The following is a 24762-nucleotide window of genomic DNA, read 5'->3' as shown; positions in this document are numbered from 1 at the left end:
GATATGTCTCACCACATAAATTAGTTAATTTGTCAGGATATATGTTAGATTTAATATAAATCACAAATCTCATACATAATCAGACCACTCTGACTTAGACCTTTAATGCAAATAACTTCCAAGTGAAGCAGGATTTCTTCCCACTTGGTTTGGCTCCCAGCTCTTCTTACTAATAAACAAACCTGGAACTCCAAAGGAATGACAGAAATGAGCATCTGCCATAATTTCCTGGAAATGTTTTGACCTCTGTGGCCATGCGGTTCAGGACAAAATACTGTAATTATATTTGGGGGAAAGTTGGAATGTGAATTTTGTCACATTGTGAACAGACTTCTGGATTTTCTGTCTTCACTAAATTGTCAGTTTACTCATCAAGAATTGTTGTTCCCCTCCAAGAAAAACAATCACATTTACCTACAATGATTTACAACACTCTTCATGGAATAAAACACTGGTTTTTAAAGAGTTGAAAAGAAAAGATCTATGGTTTATTCTCTAAACACAAAGCCTGTCTGTTATGATGACGACTTATCATCTGATCTGTGTTTCTGTTTTTGCTGTCAGAATGGCAGACCATACGTCATTGTGATGGAGTTCAGGTGAAGTGCTGCAGGCTTCCATCCCACTGGGATGTAACAAATTTTCCAAGTGATTTAAGGGTCGAGACTGCAGCCCGTGATTAGTTTATGCAGACTTTTTGGGGGAGTTAATTGATGCAGAGGTGGTGTCATGTTTCTGTGAAAGCACTCGAGTTGTGCAGTTTCCTCAGGGCAGGAGGAGTTCTCTTTGTGTTGAGTCTGGCTTACTTTGCATTTGACCCGCCTCCTTAGTTTGGATTGGCTGGAGCTTCGCTGGCATGTGGAAACCCAAATCCAAACTTTCTCAGTTGGAGGAAAACTTCCCTGAGTTGAGGAGGATGAACTGAAAGGCAGGACGCCAGCAGCTGTGAGACTGAATAACAACAGCAGCAGGCAGACAGAGGCTGGACGTTTTTAGAAAGAGCAAGGATGATATTTTAATTGTAGCTTTTTGTAATTATAGCCTGACCAGACTAGAGGATTTGTTTTTCATTTTTGAAAACTATCTAGCAGTTTTCTAAGTTTTTTTTTTCTTCTTTCTTAGGTTGTTTGTCTGTTAAGCACTAACTATAGACTAAGTTGAATGAAATTTAGATTTTATCATAATTTTATTGGACAGACTGGATTTTTTAATTTCTATTTTTAAAAATCGTCTATCATTGTTATTATATAAAAAATTTGAAAAGTTTATTTTTCATGGCAAAAAACAAAACTGAAGAAAAAAAAAGTCAACTTAACCAGTCGGGAAGCGTTCATTACTTCACATCATGATGCTGCTGGCTTTGCTCATGGTTCTGAGTCTTTTTTCTGGGACTCTGGCCTCTGAGTCATCATCAATAACTATCCACTACCAGGTATGGGAGGAACAGCCCACGGGAACCCGGGTCGGCTGTCTGGTGGACGACCTGCGGGACAGGGACGAAGATGGCCCTTTGGAGGATTTCCAGGTGGTGGAGCATGCAAAGGCACTTCCTTTCTCTATCACCACTCGAGATGGAGTGGTCTCCACCCAGGGCCGGTTGGACAGGGAGGAGCTCTGCCGGGGGTCGGACCTCTGCGAGGTGGCCTTCAGTGTCCTCTACAGGAAAAGTGGTGTTGTGAACTGTTTGTGGGTTCATGTGCAGGTAATGGACCTGAATGACCACAGTCCCACTTTCCCAAGTGCTCTGCAGGAAGTGGAGATCTCAGAGACAGCCAGCATCCACATGCGAATACCTTTAGATCGTGCAGTTGATCCTGATGCAGGACCAAATGGCCTCCAGACCTACACACTGTCCCTTAATCAACACTTTGCTCTGGATGTGATGGCTGCTCCAGGTGGGACAAAACAGGCAGAGCTAGTAGTTATCAAAGAACTGGACAGGGAAGTCCGTGATTCCTTTGACCTCACCCTGGTGGCATGGGATAAAGGGAATCCCCCGATGTCTGGGAGTACCTTGGTGCATGTTAAAATCCAGGACTCGAACGATAACAGCCCAACATTTGAGGATAGCAGTCCCACTGTGACACTATCAGAGGATACAGCTCTTGGGACAACCATCATTAAGCTCAAGGCCACTGATCCAGATGAGGGAACCAATGGGGAGGTGGAGTACTCCTTCAGCAAGCACACTCGTCCAGCGGTTCAAAAGCTATTCCATGTGGATCCACAAACAGGAGAGGTGATTGTAAGAGCACCTCTGGATTATGAAGTTCATTCATCTTATGAGGTAATCATACAGGCCATTGATCATGGTCCCAACGCGATTCCTGCTCACTGTAAACTGCATGTCAAGCTTATAGATGTCAATGATAATGCACCAAGGATTCGAACAACCTGGATTACATCTGCCTCGGCTGTTGGGACTGTACTGGAAGGAGCACCGGTTGATACTTTCCTCTGTCTAGTAATGGTTTATGATGCAGATTCAGATAGAAATGGGGAAGTGAGTGCTGCCCTTAAGGAAGGATCTGGACCTTTCCAGCTTAAACAGATGCATAGCAACACTTATAAGATTGTCACCAGTGGCTACATGGATCGAGAGAAAGTTTCAAATTATAACATCACAGTCCTTGCTCAGGATCATGGCACCCCTCCTCTCATTTCTGTTGAACACCTGACTGTTTCTGTTCTGGATGTGAATGACAATGCCCCAGTGTTCTCCTCCTCTATTTATAAGGCTTCCCTAAAAGAGAACAACTTAACAGGCTACAAAGTTCTCCAAGTTGAAGCCCATGATAATGACCTGGAGTTCAATGGTAGAGTCTCCTACTTCATAAGAAGCCCCACTGACAAGAAGACAGAAAAAGAAGTTTTCTCCATTCACCCCAAAACTGGTGTCCTAAGTGCCCAGCAACATATAGACTTTGAGGAATCTCACACCTACTCTTTCATTGTGGAGGCTGTGGACCATGGGCATCCACCGTTGACAGGCACAGCCACTGTGCAGATTGAAGTTGAGGATGTAAATGACAACTATCCGGTCATCCACGAACCAAGACCAAGAAAGGGTGTAGCTCATGTTAGCATACCAGTCAATGCATACAAGGGTGAAATTGTGGCTGAGTTGGGGAACGACACAGAGGATGAACCCACCACCTTGCCAACTGATCACTCTTTGAGAGAGGGATTTACTGGGTTTCTTGCATCCACAATAAAAGCTGAAGATCTAGACTCAGGACTCAATGGAGAACTCCAGTACCTCATTACTGATGAAAACCCATATGACCTCTTCTGGTTGGATCAAACTACAGGTCAGCTCTTTGTTAATACCACTAATGCCACTGAGCTCATAGGGAGAACTTTTACAATGAACCTTACTGTATCTGACATGGGCACGCCTAGTTTGGCCACTAAGACATCTCTTGAGGTGACTTTCATCAACCTTAAGGACCATTTGAAGAACTCATCACCAGGAAACAGAGGGCAGCTCAGCTTCACCATGATGATTGCGATCTGCCTGGGTGCAACATGCTTACTCCTGCTGTTGGCCATTGCTTTGGTGACAACTTTCTGCCGCCCTGAGAAACGGGACAACCGGGCTTACAACTGCAGACAGGCTGAATCCAGCTACACCCGCCATCCTCGGCGCCCCCAGAAGAACATTAGAAAATCTGACATCCAGCTTATTCCTGTCATCAGAGGCCGAAAGGAGGAGACTACTGAGGACAGCGAGGTCCAGCCACTGACTCCATCTCCACCACTGGAAGACCAACAAACTGAGAGAGATTACAATTTCATACCATCGGTTATGAATACAAGCTTTCATTCTCAGGGCTATCTAGAAGGGGATACCTCCCAACATGTTGCCCATCACTACAAAACCCTAAGAAAACCTGGAAACATTGAACTTGACGGTATCTTGACTCTGACCCCTGCCACATCATTTCAGACTCTACGCAAATCCAGAAACCCTTCATCATCCTCTTCAGTCTCACATTCTAGCACCTTAAAGCACCACAAGCTGCAGCCCAACGGAGAAGAGAGAGGACCACCACGTTCGGCATCCCAGGCAACTCTCAGGAGGCCGAGGACGTCGGACAATCGAGGAGGACATGATGCAGAACATCAGCAGATGCTTAGGAACCTGGTTCGTCTCTCCATGGCAGCGCTCGGAGACTCCATTGAGCTTTCCTCAGCTTCACCAGAGGTGCAGGTAAGATTTGATACTTCACCTATTTTCAAATAAAGTGCTTCAATATACATGTTATACACCCATGTGACCAGAAAGATTTTAGCCAAAAGCTCAACAAAACCAATTTAAGAAAACAGAAAGACAATTCAAACCATAAGCACTAAAACAAATGTTCATAAACAGCTGAACAGGGCTTAAGGGATCTAAACATGCAAAGAAAGACAAAACAAGACCCATGTTTTGAGACATACAGGGAATCCATAATAGAAACTTGCAATGTCTTTGGATAACAAACTTAATGCTGAAAACTAACACAGCCTTCATTAAAACTATTTCCATTATGCCTTTAGAATAAAACTTATCAAGTTCAGAAGCTGCTTCCATAGTAGAACATGGTAACGTTACTGCAAGCTGAACTGACAAATGTTCCCATTTATGTGACATTAATGACTTCACTAATCTACATTATGTCTTTTTAATGTGTCTTATTTACATTCTACTCTATAGAGTAGACATTAAGGCTAATGTGCTGCTGCTGGCTCTCATTTAAATGCCATTTACTCAGAACTAAAATGTGTGATCACATTTATTTCAACATGTGCTTACAGTTAGCGTTGGTGTAATTAAGTGTCCCTCCTGCAGGCTTTGAGATTAATCTGAAGTGAAGTCCATTAGAGAGTAAAGATGAAGGGCCTCCCTCCTCCACCACCCCAACACACACCTACACACACACACACACACACACACACACACACACACACACACACACACACACACACACACACACACACACACACACACACACACAGAGCAGCTTCCTTCACATTTTCCCAGCAGCCTCTCTGCTGTTTTAGCCTTCTGTATGATAACTTACTCAGGGAACTCAGAGGCTGGGGTTGGGTGGAGGTGTGTGTGTGTATGTGTGAGAGAGTGAGAGAGAGAGAGAGAAAAAGAGAGAGAGAAAGAGAGAGAGAGAGAGAGAGAGAGAGAGAGCGAGAGAGAGAGAGAGAGAGAGAATAAAAGGGGGTATAACTAGCTGATGGATCAGTATGATGCCAAAAAACAGTAAGTTTATTCAGGTGCTCATATGTCACAGACAAAAATCCCCCTTGAGAAACTCAGTCTTTTTTTCTTTTTTTCTTACCTGAATATCACATATCAGATTAATATTAAAAGCAGGTAAGGAGGAGGAGGAGGAGGAGGTGAGCTCCCCTTATTCTCTATAGAATGACATGTCTGAGAATAAGGATGAGGGTGAGGGGGAGTTTGAAGCCAGTCAAAGTAAGCTGTGATATGTTTTTAGTGTAAGCTAACACCACCCTGAAATGCTGCTCTGTCACTGATAAATGGCCCCCAAATCACTTTTACTGAGCTGAGCTGCAGCAGAAGGGAAGAAAAACAGATCAGCCTAAAAACAGCCACTCAGAGCAAAGCAGGATACTAAACCAGAGCCGTCAGCTGCAGACACCAAATCCACTCAGACTTATCTACAATGGAACAAGCTAAAATTAACTTCTTCAGTTTTGCTAACATGAAACAAAGAGTGCTAAAATAAAAAATTAACACATAAACATCTCTGTATCTAAAGCATGAGACATTATTGTGTAAAACAGCAGCAATGTTGCACCAAACTCTACTAAAACACAAAAACATGAATATTTTAGTATATTTTTAAGGATTTTCAGTTCAATATAAACCCATGTGCTGACAGCAACAATTGCAAACTGAAATCTAAAAAAATACAAACTGTTTTGTTTACTTGATTTATTTAAGTTTTTCTATAAAAAACAAACGCATTTTTAAAAAATTGTCAAGCAATTAAGATAAAATGGACTTTATCATTTTAGTGATCCAAATCTGCTACAACAGAAATGTATGAATGGATGTTGCAGTATTACCCTGATTTGAACTATAGATTACTTCTTTAAAATATCTAAATTATAGATAATATAGTTAGATCCTTTTTATAAACATGATCTGTTGCAGATCATGTTCCACATGAAGGTCTGACCTGTGTGACTGCTAATATGACTGCAGAGGTTCAGATTTGTGTTGAAAGTGATGCAAAATGTTAATAGGTGTGTAATTACTATAGCAAAATAGTACAGGGAAGTACTGCAGTGTTCATGCAGACATGTTGCTGACATTGTTAGTGACTGTTGGATGGATGGAAGGGAGTGCATGTCTCATTTCCAGTGAGTCTGCAGTTGTGCCTCATCTTTCACACATTCTCTCTTTTATCAGTCAGGTTTGTAAGTAAATATTGTTGATGTAGTGACATTTGGCTGCTAATCAACACCTCACTCATGACTATAGGAGCTTCCAAGTCATGAATACAGGCTGTAAGAGTCATACAGGTCCAGAACAGCCCTCAGTGTACTTTAGACAAGCCATACATAGGTGTCAAAGACAATTACACCAGAAGCAGAAGGATTAAAATGTAGGTTTAACTTTGAATTGAAGAAACAATGTGCGGCTGAAACACAGACTCGCGTCATCAAGGGCGAAAGTCACTGCCTACGCCCAGCAGACAGAACAAAAACCTCAGCCAGGCCCAACATCCTCACGTGAATCCTATTAGAAAGAGGACAAGGCCTCTTTGGTGTGTGCCCAGTTTACTCTCTCCCCAACCCTCCAAGTCGGCCCAGTTGGCACTCATCGAGCTTCAGATGTTTCTCTCCTCACTTGAGGTCACAGAGGAAGAGGTCTGCTGGACGCCTGGGAGGAGGGGGAGTAACTGTTCACACACACACACACACACACACACACACACACACACACACACACACACACACACACACACACACACACACACACACACCCCTCCCCATATTTTGGCATCCATCCTGGATGGAAGCCACCAAGTGAAGAATGGGCTTTTACGAAGGCCATTTCCTGTTGCTGTAGCGGCATGCACGTGCAAAAACACACAACATTTGTGGCTACAACAAAGTCATAAATTAGCATGTGCACATATGCACACACTCACCTTTCCCTCTGTGTGTGTATTTCCTCCCTGGTGTGCGGCGTGTATCCGCTCTATAGCCGAGCTGTCAGCAGAAAAGCCAGCAGTGAGACGGACACATTTGCTTAGTTCTCACACTGTTACACTTAAAAAAAAAAAAAAGCACTTTTCACCTGAGTGTTGCTATGTTCATTGTTCAACTTGCCATAGAGCAGAGTGATTCAGTCACTGGTTCTAAAAATTCCAAGGACAGCAGACAAAACAAAGGACTTAAACCCCACTGAATCCCATATCAGACCCTTTTCAGTTCAGCTGATCAGTGTTCATTAAGAATACAGAAGAATATTTAAAACTTTCCTGCACTGTTTTAAGAGGTGACCAATTTTTTTTAGAAATAAATACATTTAAAAAACACTCAGATTAGGTGAGGTCTTGTACTTTAACACAGGATCACTGGCTTATCAAAATGGCTTCAGGCTCAGCTTGGGAATTCCTCTTTCATAAGGCTGTTTAAATTTTTTTTTTTTTTTTACCAGTTAGTATCTTGATGGCAACCGATGCTGGAAACCCAACCTGCACTGGAGCAGGTTATGTAACCTAAAACAGATACTGAGTACACTAAAGGTTATTCACCCCAAAATTTAGAACTGAAGTCAAGTCTTCTTATATTTTACAACCATCAGTGAACTGTAATATATTTCCTGCAGTCTTTTCCTACCATGTGTGACTGCAGAGCATCAAACTGTTTCAAATGATTTATCTTACTGAATGTATCTGGAATTGATTAGAATCTCTGCACAAATCTGGGCTTTTATTCTGTACAGAACTTTGATCCACTGTTGTTGTTTAAAAGTGATTTGTCAATAAAGTTGGATTGGATTGGAACTTCAATCCATTTATTTAAATTTATTTTAACAGGTGGACATTCCCACCGACAATAGTGTTACAGTTTTGAGAGTTAAGACTGATGAATTTTTCTCATGTATTTAAAGAATATACCTGCTGCCACACACTCTTTTAATTGGAAACACACAAACATTATCATGCTTAAAAAAAAAAAAGTATGTTAAACCTCTCATGTGATTATTTCTTTTTATTTTTGGAGCGATTACGTAATGCCAGGATGTTTTTCTAGGTGGAATTCCAAATATTTTTTGGCTTTAACTGTGAGAAGGTTTGGTCTCTTTTGAATTTTTTTTTCCTGACTTTGTTGCTGATGAAGAATAGCAACAAGATGACATGAAATATAAAACTTATGACTTGTTGGCGGATGTACAATCTAAACACATTTTACCACCAACATAATGCAACCTGAGCCAGTCTAGATACGTCGACTGATACTTGGTCCTGTAGTTTATGGATGTGCTCTCTTTTCCTGAAGACTGGGCTGAAATATGACTTCTCATCCCACATGCCGTGAAGGTGTTAGAGTGGATTCACACACAGAAACTGTAAAATGTAATATTTAAGGAGTATATTTAGTGGATATAACTTAATTTGAATGTAGTTGTTAGTAATACTAAATAAATCATATTGACTTTGGAGAACAAATTGTCCATTCATCTAAACTAAAATGTCTCAAAGTTTTTATTGTTTATCTTTCTTTTATCTCATTGATTTCCACTGTTCCCACATGAATAACACTACGTTTTAGGGATAATAAAACATTTAGAAACATCATCTCATGTCACCCTTGATGATCTCTACCTGCAAAGATCGTTTTCTTCACCTTTAATCACATTTTCAGTGTAGAGACAACATGTTAGGGACATGATGATGATGATGATGACAATGAATGATTTCTAATACATTTTTCTTGTGTCATGTGACTGCTCTGAAGTTACTGGGCATCACTGTGTTTAAAAATAATTAGCTGCCACTGCAGCAGAGATGTCTGTGGTCTGACCTTAGTTTTAGCAAAGAACACTACCATACCAAGTTCCTCCTGCAAAGCAAGAACAATTTTGAGTCCATCAGTTTCTTTAAATATAGTGAACTTCGTGTGCATTGACAATAAAACAAAGATTTTCTGAAGTATCGCCTCTAATTTATGTAGAATTTATTAGATCAAGTTTCTTTCACAACCTCATGCACTTTCAGCAAACTAAGATTTATCAAGTTAATTTAAGTTATACAAACTCATTTCATTCCAGTTAATTGTACCCAGTTAAGTTAACAAAACCTTAAATTCTTTTAATAAATAAAGTTTGCAAAGTTTTTTTTATTTTAGTAAAGCCAGCTTGTTAGATTTTACAGTGCATGCATTTCAGGGAACAGTTTTGTGACATCTTGCTTTGCCAAATTGAGTTCTAGCATTTTGTTGGTTTTAGAAGTATTTAGTAAAGTTTGTGATGGCAAGCTGAGCACAGTTCAACTTTTTCAAGCAGCATCACATTCTTGTGTCTGATCTTATGCTGCAGGTCCAAGCTGACTGTTCAAGTATCAAGTCTGTAAATAATGCAGGATCCAGACAATGTATTTAAAGTTTGATTCTTTTTGTATTTAATCTCATGACTTTTGCAGGCTTGCATACTTTTGGCAAACCAAGCCAGAGACCAAAACTTTTAATGTTGTACAAGGAAGATGGGAGACGTCCAAGTATTTTCAAAGTTTAGATGTGACTTCACACACCAAATACCTTATAAAACAATTTATCTACCTTAAAAAACAAGTTGAGCAACATGATTTCATAGTAGGAGTGCTCGATACAGCAAGATTTGGTATTGATCCCATACCAAGTAAATAAAGGGCTTGTATCGTTTTTACCAATACCAGTACTTTGTTATAAGGCTGTCAAAATTAATGCATTAATGCAAAGAGATTAATCAGTGGAATTATTGCATTATTATTATTTAACACATTAGGCACGAACAACATAGTTACTACTTATACCATAAAAACTGTGAATTATACTCATTATCTTAGTGAGAAAAGCTGACTTTCGGCATGTAGGTTAAATATAAGTACATTAAAATAGAGATGTTATCGATATTTGGATCGACTCCCCCACTATTTCATGGGTCCTTAAATCTCATCCAAGAAAAGATGTAAACTTAGAATTGTAGGATAACCCATCATATCAGTTCCAATATTTATGTTTTACTTTAATCAGTAAAACAAAAAAGTAGCTTTTATACCCACATGAACGTTAATTTAACAAACAAAAAGTTTGTTAGCCACTTTTCTCAACATGATTTTGTGAAATCCTTGATTAACATCCATCAGTTTTATACTTTGAGCAGCATTAACAACACGTGTGAAGCATTTTTCAGCGGTCAATAACATGTTCGACAGTTCTGGTCCCCAATGTGCTGGGTTGACCTCAACTTCACCCGCCTTTTCCTTCTTTTCCCATTGCAGCAGATCTCCCAGCTCCTCTCCCTCCTCCACCAGGGTCAGCTCCAGCCGAGACCTAACTTTCGTGGAAACAAGTATTCTCATCGCAGGTAAGTCAGATCCCCCCCCCCCCAATTTTTGTTTTCTTACGACTAAATGACATCAACTCAGTCAATATCTAAAAAATAAAAAGATGGTCACTGTTGTGTTTTTACTCAAATCAAATTTTCAATCAAAATTTCTTCAAATTTTTTTATGTAGAACCCATTAGATGTAGATGCAAGCCTTCTGCCATTATCTATTCTTATTTTATATAAGTAGAATTACAATTTGTAAAAATATGATATTGACTGTAGGCACAAGTGTAAAAGCAGGAAACCTACTAAGATTTCACCTCATTTCTTGCTGTTTTACCAACATATGAGGTGAGCAGAAACCCAGATGGTTAGTATCATGAGTCATATTTATCATGTTTTCAAAAGCACAGCGATGAAACAAATACTGATTTTAATGACTTTTATGGTCCATTTTCCCCCACAAAATAACTTATGATTTTAGTCTCTTTAAATGAGCCCTTAATATCTTCTAATCGTGTTCACATACATGGTAGATGCCATATTTGTGCCACCGTTTTTACTACGGTGTCTCTGAATGAACAAACAACTCTGTTTTGGATAAGCAACACCTTAGAAGGCACATAAAAGAAGTACATGTGTGTTTCCTCCAACATCTTAGGTTCTTTGGGACAAATAGGTCCAGTTGTTATTTTATAATCCTGTTCCACAGTACCGTAATACCACTTGTTACAAAAATTTGTTTAGCCTCTGATCAAGTTACCGTGCTGAACAGAGAATACAAACTCTTATCATCTGGTTCAAAACACTCAGAAACCCCAAAGGAAAGAGACTGTCATTGACTCTTAGCTTCTCTTGTCTCTTCATCGTCATCCTCATGTTTGTGTCAGAACCAGCTGGCTGTGATCACTGCTGGACTCTCTGATCAAACCAGGATTCCTCTGATACCAGAACAGTCGGACATTAAAGGGGAATGCCACCAATTTTAAGAGCTTACAGATGTTTTCTAAAGAGCTGCTTTAACTGACCAGTCTGATCCACCCACACCACTAGACATCAGTTCTCATGGACTGATAGAGTATTTTTATTACACCACCAGCAACCTGAACTGCTGATCCCAGGCTGCAATATGTCTTCATGTCATTTCTACCAAATGTCTACATGACTAAATACAGTGAGTTGCTGCAATGTGACTGGCTGATTAAAATATTTGTGTTAACAAGAAACTGAACAGGTGGACCTAATAAAGTGGCTGGTGAGTGTATATTCATGCTTTATAGGATCAAAACCCCAGAAACCCCCCGAAACAGGAATTTTCTGCACCAGAGAGCAAATTTCCTTGAAATGAATGTGGTCCCACTTTGGAATGGGACATCTACTTTGTACACCCATGGTCAAATTTAGCGTCAACAACATTATTTAACTCCCACTGAGTTGGATTCCCTGTAAAAGCATTTAGGGGAGATAAATAATTTTACTGACGACTGTTCAAGCTCACACCATAAACTTGCCTCATTGGGTGAGGAGCAAAGTAAAACCTCCAAACAAAACATTAAAAATTGTTTTGGTTCACAATAAAAATATATAATCTATTTTTTTTTTTCAAATACAAGGATTTTGACATTTTATCATGGGACCTAGCTTACATTTTACAGCATAATGCTTTATAAATTATTCTAGCATTATCAAGAAGATGTTTATTCAAGATAAGTTTGTCAATTTAGGACAACATTAGGGCAAGAGATCTTATACGCCTGGTTCAGACACTTCTGTCTGAAATTAACTTAATATTGATGGACTAATACTCACAATTACATTTTAGAACACAATTCCTTGGAATTATAGTTAGTGCACCCAGCTGAGAAGTGGATTAAAAGATCATGCCTTATAAATTTAATTGTGAGGTTTTGGAATGTGGTAACGATTTTTAAGACTTTCTCCACAGGGAATTTAAATTTGGCCCCATCAACATCCCGCTATCCAGTCAGCAGATAGCATGCATGACTGAATCTACCAAGTGCTGCAAATCAGATCAACGTGAAATTTGGATTAACTTTAGATACAGTGTTTAAATATTATAAGCACAGAATCTAGGGGAACTGATTCAAAACTGAACACAAGAAGTTGTGACCAACCTCTGCAGGCCTCACCAGGTATATCTTTTATTCACACTATCACAGGTAACACTAATTTAAGCAGTTAAGACCTTCAAGCCCATGTGCCCCCTTGAAGGCTGTTTTATTGCATATACAGGGCCGCTGTGGATGCAGAGGCTTGAAACATACAATTAGAAAGTTTTTTTTTAATGTATTTAGGAAAATTATTGACAGATTTATAGTTTTGATATTTATATAAAGGTGTAATAAATTACTTTATGCCCTCTCCACTACCCTGTTTCTGTCTCAACACAGTTCTGGGATAAATAAATGAGGCAAGTTGTGAGAAAATTACAGAAAAATAGTCTTTTGTTAACTAGTGTTTTGTCATGGTTAAACCTTTATCGACCTTCGGGTTTGGAACTTCTGCTCTTGTGTGTCAGAGTTAGGAAATTGTCTTCTTCCATGTTTCTGACCAACTGAGACTGAGCTGAGACTGAAAAGACAACAAACAGGACACAAAGTCAAACAGTCATTTTTACAGGAAGAGTGGCTCATAACCTTACAGCAATGTTTGTGTATGAAGACAGGTTGAAACAGCTTTATCTGAGTGATTTAGAGTCTCTGACAGGAAGCAGCTACCGCAGCATCACCGTGGCGATGAGATAAGATCTGACATCACCTTGTTACACACAGAGTGCTGTTTAAATACAATCACACACAGACAAACACACTTTGCTATTAGTGAATACCTTTAAACTTACTTGTAGGCTGGAAATTTGAACTTTTAATGAGACGTGTCTTCTGACAATGAAATCAGATGAACTAAAGATGATTTAAATAATTTATCTTTTAGTAAAAGAATTGAAGTGTTTGTGCTTTCCAGTGAAATTCCTGTGAGCCTTTATCTGTTGAGCACTTCCTGTCTGAGCCTGCCTCCTGCTGCGGTTTTGTGTGGCTATCAATATATTTGTTACCAGTGACCTCGGGAATTTTATCACCTTATCTCATACAAACTCTCCCTGGAGCTACACTAGAGCTTAAGGAAAAAATAAAAACGCTAAAAAAGCTTATTAGAATCACAGTAAAAGTGCTCTGAGAAGGTTAACTTTACACTATTTATTCACTGAAATTTCTTCTAAATTGTTCTTAAATTGTTAAATGAGCATGCTCATTAGCAACCCATGATACATGGTACAGCATGGTACCTTTTTAAAAAGCAGCCAAATATTGCAGGAAAATAATTGGGAAGGAAAACAGAAAAAAACAGTAAAAAAAACTATTAAGATGGTTGCAAAGCTATTGGAATTACCCTAAAATGTTTTTTTATGAAGAGAAATCCTGTTAAAAACTTTAAACAAAAATAATTTCAGTCAAAATCAGATGCATCTTTTAGAGAAAATATTCTCTATGCTAGCATATTAGCTTTTCCTACTTTTCCATCAGCAGGACAACACCTACTTAGTGGACCATTTATAAAGATTTGCAGTATGAATGAAGTGAACTCAGTTCCTGAAATGCTGGAGAATAGTTGGGTTCATATTCTCTTGATAATTTTAATAATATGGTTTAACTGAGGCTAGCCATTGTGCAATCACAGCCTTAGTTAAAATTAGTAAGGATTTAGCTTGTCTGAGTTCGCCCACTTTTCCATGACTTAATTACTGACTTATAAAAAGATAAATGATAGGAATAAAAAATTAATTCAGTTCCTGAAGTTTTGAAAAATCATAGTTGGGTATTTGTGTTGTTGTAATGATTTGAATAATTAGCTACAGCTGAGGATCGTCTGAGTTCAATCACAGTTAGCCTTAGCTAAAATAATAAGCTTGAGTGTTGTATATTTGGTATATAAACCATATTTATTTGGTTGAAACCAAAATTAGAACAGTAAATGTTTAACCAGCGTTTAACAGTTAAAAATGTTAAATGTTGGTTATGTACAGGAATAGTCTTCACTTTTAGTCATTTAAAAGCAAAGACAAGCAAAACTCTGTTTTAAATCTAACTTCAGATGTGCTAGACACCAAATGAAAGTAGATGGTTCAGACTACTGAAATCAGCGTTTTCTTTTGTTATGTTGTGGACAGATATGGGGGCCAGGACTGCGCAGACTGGCAGAGCACCAAAGACAGTGGACATGGTGAGAGTGAGGCTGGAGACGATTGGGAACCAGGGCGAGACTCGCCTATAGACCCACAGCTGGAGGAAGGGCTAAACAACCTGCTCAACAGCCCAGGTAAGTTCACAATAACATACTGTGCGGACGAGGGCCAGCTAGGTATGTTCTTAGTCTTTGTGTGTGAGATGTGTTTAAAGAAAGGATGGCTGTGCCTGGTGCCTAAATATAAATAATTCCTCTCTTATCTTTGTTCCAAGTAAAAGAAAGGAATCTTTCCTTGTCCAACAAAGTTAGGAAGGATCCACTGATGTTAAGAAGCACCTTAAGCTGCTGAAGTGAAATACTCCTTCACCATGACTGTATTAAGAAATATCAACAGCTGCTTCAGTTAGATGTTGCGTACTCTGCATCATTTATTTTCTTTCTGTAATGACTTTAAACTCAGTGATTAGCTGCAACCTCCTACTCAAACTTGACTGGTCACTTAGAATAAACTTACACCATAACTGAAGAAAACGGGACAACAATAACTCAGACACATGCATGCTCCGGCCATCTGAGATTCTTACCACTTTTCAAGAGGTTTTTGAGATCCATACTACTGATGGACATGTTTTATTTCTTTCTAAACCAATTAAAAAATGAAAATACAATGTTATATGTCCAAAAAACAGCAAACTTGCATTGTCCAATCCAACATGAAGTCTACCCACTGGCTTTTGTTTGTGTGAAATATTACAGTGAATATTCAGCACATACTCATGAAGCACCACTACAGTGTTGATTCTCACACCAAATGTGGTTTTAGGAATAATTATCATTTAGTTTTAGTCATCTGAATCATTTGTGTTTTAGTCTAATTTAAGCAAATCACATAAAATATTACAGTTGGCTAAATCAGACGGCTACAGCAGAGTTACTTGCTAGTAAAATAAAATGTAAGGATACTGTAAGTAGGGGGTAGATCAAATCTAGTTGCCTTCCTTCTTACTACACACACAGATTAAGAGTGCATTCACACCAGCCCTTCTTAATTGAACTCCAGTTTGTTTGCTTGGAAATCCTGGTTAGTTTGGGGTAAAAGCACAGTCAAACCCTAACTCGGTGTGCTCCATATGGACATGCAGGAAGGAGACTGCAATGTATGTGGAGGAAATGGGAGTTACCTTACCTTACATTAATCAAGAAAATAGTGAATAATTCTAGATGCAACAATACCATTGCTGAGGAGGAGAATACATTATTCAAAACGTCTTTGACCACATGTAGCGTAAAATCAAACTCGGACTGACTGTAAACAACTTAAGTCTGATTTAGTCTCTGCCAAACACTATTAATTCATTAAAGCAGCAACACCTAACTTTGGCACATTTCCTCACATTGACTCCTCCTAAGGGGAATTCAGCCTCCATCTTGCATACTGTCTCTTCTCCGAGCTCTCTCTGCCCAGTAAAAGTCAGTGTGTTGTTGACTTTTCTTTTATCTCTAGCTGTCACTTTCTTTCTTTTCATCGCTTCCTTTGATAATGCTGCGGGCCAATGATGGCTCCAGGATTGTGTTGTCAGTGTAATGAATATCAGTGTGGCAGTGAAACTATCGGAAGGTTGGAAACTTACAAAGTATGGCTTAATACTCAGAAAATTAACTTAAATGCAGTACATTCAAGTAATGTCCAAAATGCATCAGCAGCCTCTACTTGTGACTCTTCAAACGCAGCCAGGGTTTGACTTCAGAGTTTATTTGTACATAAAGGACAATAATAAGGAAATCAAACAAAAAAATAGCAAATAGCTATTCATATAGCTATTTGCTGCTCAAAACTTAGGGGAATATCTCAAAGCTTGATTTTCCATACCACTATAAATTACTAAAACTATAATACTCATAGTCATTATAATATTATTGTCATATTTATTTTAGTAGTATACACAAGGCAATACAATACATCATATTATAATGAAAAAATAATGTTAATAATAAAAACAATATTCAGCATATATATATCAATATTACTTAAAAAATTGTTTTTAAATAGGACTTTGCAGTTATAATAATAGTACATATGCTAGCAAAAAAACAGTATTTGTAGCAATAACAACAATATGCATGATTTTTATAAACCTATGTAACCACAATACTTAAAGTGGAGTATAGTATTATGAATATATTTATTATTATTATTTTTGTTATTATTATTATTTTCATTATTATTATTAAGAGCAACACATGGTATCAGTGGACTGTATTGGTTCACACTTACATTATATTCCCCAAGCTACCTGTCTGTTTGGTGGTCTTCTAGTTATAAATTTATGTGCCAACATGTAAAAAGTCAATTTAACAAGGAAAACACCTTCATTGCCAATGACTGACATAGCCAGGCAAAGGAAGGTGATAACAATGCAGTCTGACACATCAACATCACAACCAGTTTTAATTTCACCCTAGTAGGATGTTTGTAAAGGACTTCTTTTCAATCACCAAAAACTGCGTTTGTGTTTGGTTAAAAACCGAAAGGACACATAAAGAGAAATATAAGACTAACTTTCATTTTTACCCTAAAATTCTAAGCATGGTATTTCATTTGCTAAACCCTAAACACACTTTAAGTTCATTGTTTAGCTGGGAATTCCTGAGTGGTATGAAGGCCAACATGTCTTTGTGTAGCCGCCGAGTGTGTATAGTAGTTGTGTTAAACAGTTTCTTCCTGGCATTGTGGTGGTCAGCGCCTCGGGGGGGGGAGCAGAGGGACTTACCACCTGATGACTGAGCTTTGCTTTACGACAGAACGAAAGAGAGTTGAACAAAAGAGTGAGTGGGAGTTTGTGTTACGTGTGATGCTTGGCTCACCTTCTAGCCCGAAGGCTCTGAAATGTAACTCACACCTGAGCTCTGACAGCTCAGAGTGTGTTGAAGCTTTGATGGCGCCGTCGAGGCACTGCATTCGTCTTTTTGTGCCTTATTTTTCATGACCTGTATCTGTATGAATCACACACATAAATACACGTTTCTTAGCTCGTGTCTGGAGGTGATATTATGTGTTGTTAAGGGCAAAAAGGTTCTGCATGCAAATGTGTCTGCAGATCACAAGGGAAACAAAAAAAAAAAAAAAAAAATGTTTGAATAAAGCAGTTTCAATTTACAGGCTAAACATATGGATAAATAGCAGAATTTTATCCACAAAGAATTATCTGAAGCTCTACATGTTTAGTAATTTAAAGAAGATTTGTGTTTGGAGGGTTTGTAGCAAGAATGCTGCCAAACAAAGGGAGGAAAGGGGGCGGATAAAGGAGAAGGGGTTAACTTCGGGGGCGGTCTGTACCACATGGGTGGAATCGTCTGTGTGTGATGTTGTGATGATATGTTAATTCCCCCATCTGGTTGTGGTTAGATGAAGGAGACCACAGCTCTTGAGCAGGCTGATCTCTTTCTAAGCTGAAGGTCACCATCAGATGGCTGGGGTGACAGCGTATTTGGAAAATAGATCCCTAATATCGCTATAGTTGGATATTTCCTTTCAGAAAAAAACATTATCTGAAAAGTTCTAAAGGATTTACAAAATCCAGGAATAATGTGGAAACAAGAAAAGCTTCTCACATCCCAATCTTTGGAGTCATGTCAGCCAAAAGCACATAGATTCAGATTTCATGGTAAAATAAACAGAAAGATAAAGCAGCTGGTCAGACTTGCTGACAGAATATGAGTTCGTTGTACCAGCTGCTCATCTTCCTCAAACAGCTTCAGAAACTTGAACTGGTTCCAGCTTCATGCTGTGAGCATCTTTCATGTTTTTTTTAGTTTAATTAGTCCATGTGAAATATAAATAACTTTGAAGAGAAATCAAGCTGTCACAGCAGCACACCACCAGGAAGAGTAAAACATGAACAGGATGCAGTGACAAAATAAACAACAACAACAAAGAAAGATTCAAACAAAAGGAATTAAGTTTCTAACTGCTTAACCTCTGCATGTTTTTCCAGTAGATAAATAAGTTCAGTAATGTGTATAATCACCTCAGCTCTGTTTGTTTGAATTGGAAACTTAGGTTGTGTGTTTCAACACTCACACACCCGCTGTTTATGCCTCAGACCGTCAGGCCTGGAGGTTTATTCTGGCATTGTGGACGTGATGTTTAATGTTTGTTCAAAGGTGCGCAGGACGCCACGGATGGCAGGAAAAGCCTGTTAACAGCAGGCAGATAAAACCACTTTGTCGTTTCCTTTTTTTCCTCCTTTGTTCTCATGCTGCAGCCAAACAGAAACAGAGGACATTATCGTCTCACCTCTAATCTGAACTGCACCTTCAGAAAAGTTAAACTAGGCTAAAACAGAAGAATTCTGATTTTAATCTCAGTTAAATTAACCTAGAAAGGAGGACCAGACTATTAAACTTTCAGATGCACAAACTTCCCTTTATATGTCCCTATTATGGTCACTTTTTAAAAATGAGCTCCATGTCCTAAATTGTGCTGGTGCCCCCTAGAGGCTAAAATATTGATGACATCCAAAATGACTGATCTGCAAACACTTGTGTTTATATGAGGTCACATCCACCTCATTGGTCCTGTGTAGCATGAAGTGGTGGTCAGTCTAGCTCATTGTAAACCAGAATATGTGGCAAATGTATTTTTGTTGGCTGTAAAATGCATTATGTTTTTTGGCTGTTCCAACAGTTCAAATCATGAAACTCATCAAGGTTATTCTTCTTAAAGTTAGACAAAAGGTAGAGAGCCCCAATATGAAAAGATTTCATGAAAAATGACTTGGAAACCTTTTGATGGGGTCAGAATATTTTGAGTCAAATCAGTAGAATCATGTGTAGAAGCTCGTCTGAAGGAGGAGAAACTGACAGATGGGTATTTCTCCAAATCTTTCTTAGATAGTGATTAAGGATCTATGCCATCCAAATAAAAAAAAAAAAAAAAACTCTGGCAATGTGTCACACCTTCCTGCACATTAGTCATTTTGGTTTGTTTGATCACCACTATGTTTACTGGAAGAACATGGGCGTGCAAAAATCTGATGATTGCTGAGACTGAGTCAGTTTAACAAGCACAAAGGAAAGAGCACCACTCTGCTTTCAAGCAAACTCTAAAGCGGTTTTTTATGTATGAAAGTTGGACTTGAACAATTTTTTCATACAGTAACATATTTCCATATGGATCACCAGAAGACTTTCGACACTAACTAGCAAATCCCCCAAAAAAGAAAAAAAAAATGTTTCAGAGATGATGCACATATGATTAAATATGATATAAAAGTGGGAAACTCCTCGAAATAAAAAATACTTTTTTTTTATTCCTGCTGCTCATGTGGTTCTTTGTGTTTGTAGATGATGTTTTCTCAGAGGTCACTGACCCTGCCTGGATGGCTAGACTCTCCCTGCCCCTCACAGCTGATTACCACGATAACGTTTTTGTCCCCAATGGCCCTACATCCCCTGAAAGTGAGCTCCTTCCTCGGGATGGCCTAGACTCCTCGTCCTCCTTCTCCACCTTTGGTAAAATCAAAAATCTGCCTTGCCATAAATCTTCTATGTCTTCTAAACTGTTGTCAGGAGAATTTCTACAGCAGGGTAGCAACAATCAGTGTGTCCCAGTCACTAAATAATACTGTTCTTTTTAGGTAAAACTCCAGAGAAGGATGCCATGCTGGGCGGAGCGCTGCTCTCAGAGGTCAGCACGTTGTTCGAGATGCTGATGACGCAGAAGGCTGACGCTCACCCACGCCCTCGAGCAGATGTCCTGTATCGGCTGTCAGCAGCCTATCGCCGCTCTCTGGGGCTGGATGCCAACACCACCTCGGGCGCTGCAGGAAACGCCCCAAAAAACTGGGCTGAGAAGAGACCAAACCCTGTTTCGCCGTCACGGCTGCATCAATAAGTCGGTTCAGTGAACTTTGGAAAAGACTGAGAGTTGGGGACAGGATGTTGGAGCTGTGATTTTTGTCAGGAAGGATGTGACACTTTGAACACTTCTGTACTGAAAAGAAGGCTGAAACTGTGCTGATCCATAACACAGGTTCAGCCAAAAGCGTCAGAGATAACACCACCATCTGTTGGCAGTAATGAAGGTTAACATTAAGGAGTGTGCTTTTATGAGGAAGGATTTCTGTTTATATCTCATCAGACGTTGACACTGGAAGTCATCCTTCCATGCTACTAAAGAGAGAGAGAGAGAGAGAGAGAGAGAGAGAAAGAGAGAGAGAGAGAGAGAGAAAGAGAGAGAGAGAGAGAGAGAGAAAGAGAGAGAGAGAGAGAGAGAGAGAGTGTGTAGGGGGGAATAAACACTGGCTCCAGATTAAGACTTTTTGTGCCAGCTGTAGTTTTTCAGACATGCTCAGATGGGTAAAGGGAGCTACGTTGGATTAGCTTGTTGCAGTCCATGATTTATGTCACTAGATGTCACTACATCCCAAACACTGGACAGTTGTTAAAATGAACTGCAGGAGCTATAAACAGTCCAGATGTAATTCTGCAACTCCAGCTCCAAACCTGCCAGCCGTTTAACAAGCATTCTTTATTTTAAATTGAAAGAAGTGGTGAAAACAGAAAATAAATGATATACCAATAAAAGATGGAGCTTTAATATCAAGAAAAATTACTTATATCTAAGCTTAAAATTGTAGCATTGTCTGGTTTTGACTCCCATTTTTCTCCATTGTGACTTAAATAAACTGCCAGGATGTGAAACAGAAAACAGAAAACACAATGATAGATTGCTTAGAAAATAAAGGACCTCTTTTCTGCTGAACACACTTAAAAAAAACAGAGAGGAAATGAAAAAGTGGACAGTGTGGGAGTGTCATTGCCTCAGTCTTTACCCGCAGTGGATAGAATGAGCACCATGCTCATCGTTTAGCTGATTTACCGGCTAAAATGTGACACTTTTCCTCAAATAATTGATTACTGAAAATAAAAAGTTGCAACAGTACTAAGTGCATCAGGAAAACTTGATCCATCGTTCACTTGGTTTCGTGTGTTACAACAATGTAAAAAGACAGCGGATGTAAGCAAAGACAAAAGTGTCTGCAGGCTGATAAACAGGAAGTAAATCAGCACCAGGGGGAATCGGAGCGTAAGAAAGCACTAAAACTGTTACAGTATGTAGGACAAAAAGCAGGAAGAGCAGGTGACCAAAAGGAAATGTTTCTTTGTCTTTTTGTTTTTCTCCTCAGGACTGAAAACAAGCTAAACATGGGGGGTAAACAATTGTTCTCTCAGTATGAACAGTTTCAGATGTAAAGCAGCCAAAACTGTCTTTAAGTTATTGGTTTGGTTTTCCTCCAGTTGTCCAACTTTAGCTGTTTTCTTTCTGTTTCACAAACAGCACTTTGTAAATATGTTCTTCTTTGTAAAACCTTTTGGAACATAAATCTTTTTTTTTAATCATTGGAGACAAGTCTTGTAACATTTTCAATAAAATGCAACCTGTTTAAAGTAATTTATTTAAAGTGTGAGGTCAATGCATTTTTAATAGTTATGAGTAGTTAGTAATGGTAATCCACCTTCTTTCATTTAGTCTTTACAGCTGCTTTTTCAGGATGAAATTTATTCTGTCTTCTCAGGCGTTTCCTTTGAATAGAGCGCCCTCTGAAGTTTGATATGAACAATTACGCCACATAAAATTTTTCATACTGGTCCAGTCTGATTTAATGCAGTAAGAATAAAGTTATTAGCTGTGAGAAACTTTTCAGCCAGCCGTTGTTTGTTTATGTCTTTACATGAAAACATAAAATAAGTGCAGGTTTACTTTGAAACATAAATGGAAATACAGTGTGAGGCAAAAACAGAGTTTATGCAAATCTAAGGTTCTTGAAAGTGAATATTTGGTCTGAAGAGCTTTATTCTTCAATACATGTCATTTCATTAAGTAGTCTTCAGAAATACTTCTCCAGACTGCTTGTAGGCCTTTACAAAGTTCTTCTCTGAATGTTGGCTGCCCTTTGTTCTGTTCTTTGTCCAGATCATCACAAACTTATGTAGTCTGTGATGGTTGACACTCCTGTCTTTGTCCATTTTCTCTACTCCCAGTAGTATATCCCAGTCTGTGAAATCAAAGCAGTCTCTCAGTGCATCCCTCTCCTCTAGTGGTCACTTCCTGAAAGATCTGGTGGTAACAGGAAGCTTTTCTACACAAGGTTTGTATGTCGGTTGGAGATAGACCCTGCTGTGATCAGATCTGCCCAGTGGTAGGAGAGGTACACCTCTTTATGCCTCCTTCAAGTTGGCATTGAACAGATCTAGTGTCCTATCGCCACGTGTTGGACAGCCCACCGTGATTATGGTAATCCACAAATGCCCCGTCATCACAATGAAAGCATCTGGTTATTGGTTCTGTATTCTAGCAACTGCATCATGCATGACGTCACAGCATCATGCATGACGTCACACGCCACAGTAGGTGTAGCTCATGGTGGAATGTATGCAGTTCAATAGCTGTGTCCCAATTCAGGGTCTGTACACTTCGGAGTGTGCAGACTACGTAGGCTGCAGAGTGTCTTCTGTAGTCTACACACTTCAAAGTCTGCTTAACGTTTGTTAAATGGGACAGTCTTCCTAGCCAATGAGAACTTTCCATTGCAGCAACTGATTGCATATCATAGGACTCTTTAGTGAATGTTAACACCAACTGGGTAAAAAAAAAAGAAAAAAAAAAAAAAAACGAAAAGAAAAAAACTGTCTGAGGCTCTGTTGTTTTCCAGCTGGTAGACACTTCATTAATCCCTTAAAAATCCACGAATATCAAATATTACAGAATTTTAATGCCACCATTTAACAAGCATGTTTTGGAAACAACCATGTACTTGGTTTTGTCACATTTCTACTAAAGTGTAGCAAAAAAAAAAACAAAAAAAAAAAAACATACCTACTCTAATGAGCTTGGTTGCTGATTCGCCACCGTCTTGTGTGCAATGAATTCTGGGAGAAAAGACGCCGCGAAGGATGCATCACCAGCAACCTTCGTTTGAGGCCAAATGGAGTGCTGATTTAAAGGGTGGATTCGGAGGCTCCTTCAAATGGGGACAGTGCTTGGTGCACCACGATTTGGGAATTGGGAGACAGGGGTTAACCCATCTGGGATAAAAAAAAAATCTCCTTTCCACATCCTCAACTCCTCTTCCTGTCTTTATCTGCTTGTACAGCTGTGAAGCTGGTATGTCCACGCATGAGTCCGGTGTGTTGCTGTTGAGCCAGGACTCTGATAAACAAATCAAACTGCACTCCCGGTACAGCTGTTGGCTTCTCACAAGCACCTCAAGTTTATCACATCCAGAGTGAGGTGGATGGTGGAGGAGGATCTGAGGGAGCGGGCTGGAGTGGTGATTTGGACGAGGTCAGAGAGACATGAAGGGGCGAGGGTGTGGATGGTCTTAAAGATGAACTGGAGGAGTTTGTAGTTAATATTTTAGGTAACTGGGAGCCAGTGGAGCTGTTAGGATGGGAGAGATGTGATGAGATGATGAGGTTCTTGTAATGATCTTGGCAGCAGTGTTATAGACCACATGGAGCTTGTGGAGGGACTTCTAGCCGAGACCAAAGAGGAGGGAGTTATAGTAATCAATGCATGAGGTGATAAGACTATGGACAAGGATGGAGGCAGAGTGGATAGTGAGGCAGGGGAGGAGGAGGTTGATGTTTCGAAGGTGGAAATAGGCAGACCAGGTGATGTTATTGATGTGGGAATAAAATGACAGTGTACTACTGAGGATGACAACCAAACTCTTAACCTGAGGGGAGGGGGCGACTGAGAGACAGTTGATAATGAGGCAAAAGCTGTCAACAACATGTTGAGGTCCAGGCTCCATCCCTTCATCAGACCTGTTGCCACTGATTTTCAGTCCAGTTCTTGTGTCATGTGGTATATCTCAGCCTTCTCTCTCTGCTTTTCTTCCTTAAGAATGGCTTCTTGACAGCCACCCATGGAGACCATTTCTGATCAGGCTTCGGCCAACAGTATAGGGATCAACGGAAGGTCC

At 39.3% G+C, this 24762-nt stretch overlaps 1 protein-coding gene across 2 annotated transcripts; it reads left to right on the top strand.

Moving 5' to 3' along the window:
* Window positions 1-912: 912 nt before the first annotated feature.
* pcdh12 (protocadherin 12) lies at window positions 913-21010 on the top strand. Of its 2 annotated transcripts, none has more exons than XM_041989891.1 (5): window positions 913-4207; window positions 10518-10603; window positions 14754-14902; window positions 20117-20284; window positions 20410-21010. In XM_041989891.1, exons 1-5 carry the CDS (start codon window positions 1346-1348, stop codon window positions 20664-20666), a joined length of 3522 nt encoding a protein of 1173 aa, XP_041845825.1. In that variant the 5' UTR covers window positions 913-1345; the 3' UTR covers window positions 20667-21010. The 2 variants fall into 2 exon arrangements, with proteins under 2 accessions (XP_041845825.1, XP_041845824.1); XM_041989890.1 differs by having other exon boundaries at window positions 913-4213.
* The last annotated feature ends 3752 nt before the right edge of the window (window positions 21011-24762 follow it).

This window comes from Melanotaenia boesemani, chromosome 7 (genome assembly GCF_017639745.1).
Source record: "Melanotaenia boesemani isolate fMelBoe1 chromosome 7, fMelBoe1.pri, whole genome shotgun sequence".
NCBI classification, from domain to species: Eukaryota; Metazoa; Chordata; class Actinopteri; order Atheriniformes; family Melanotaeniidae; genus Melanotaenia; species Melanotaenia boesemani.
This window is presented reverse-complemented; position numbering and strand designations above follow the sequence as displayed.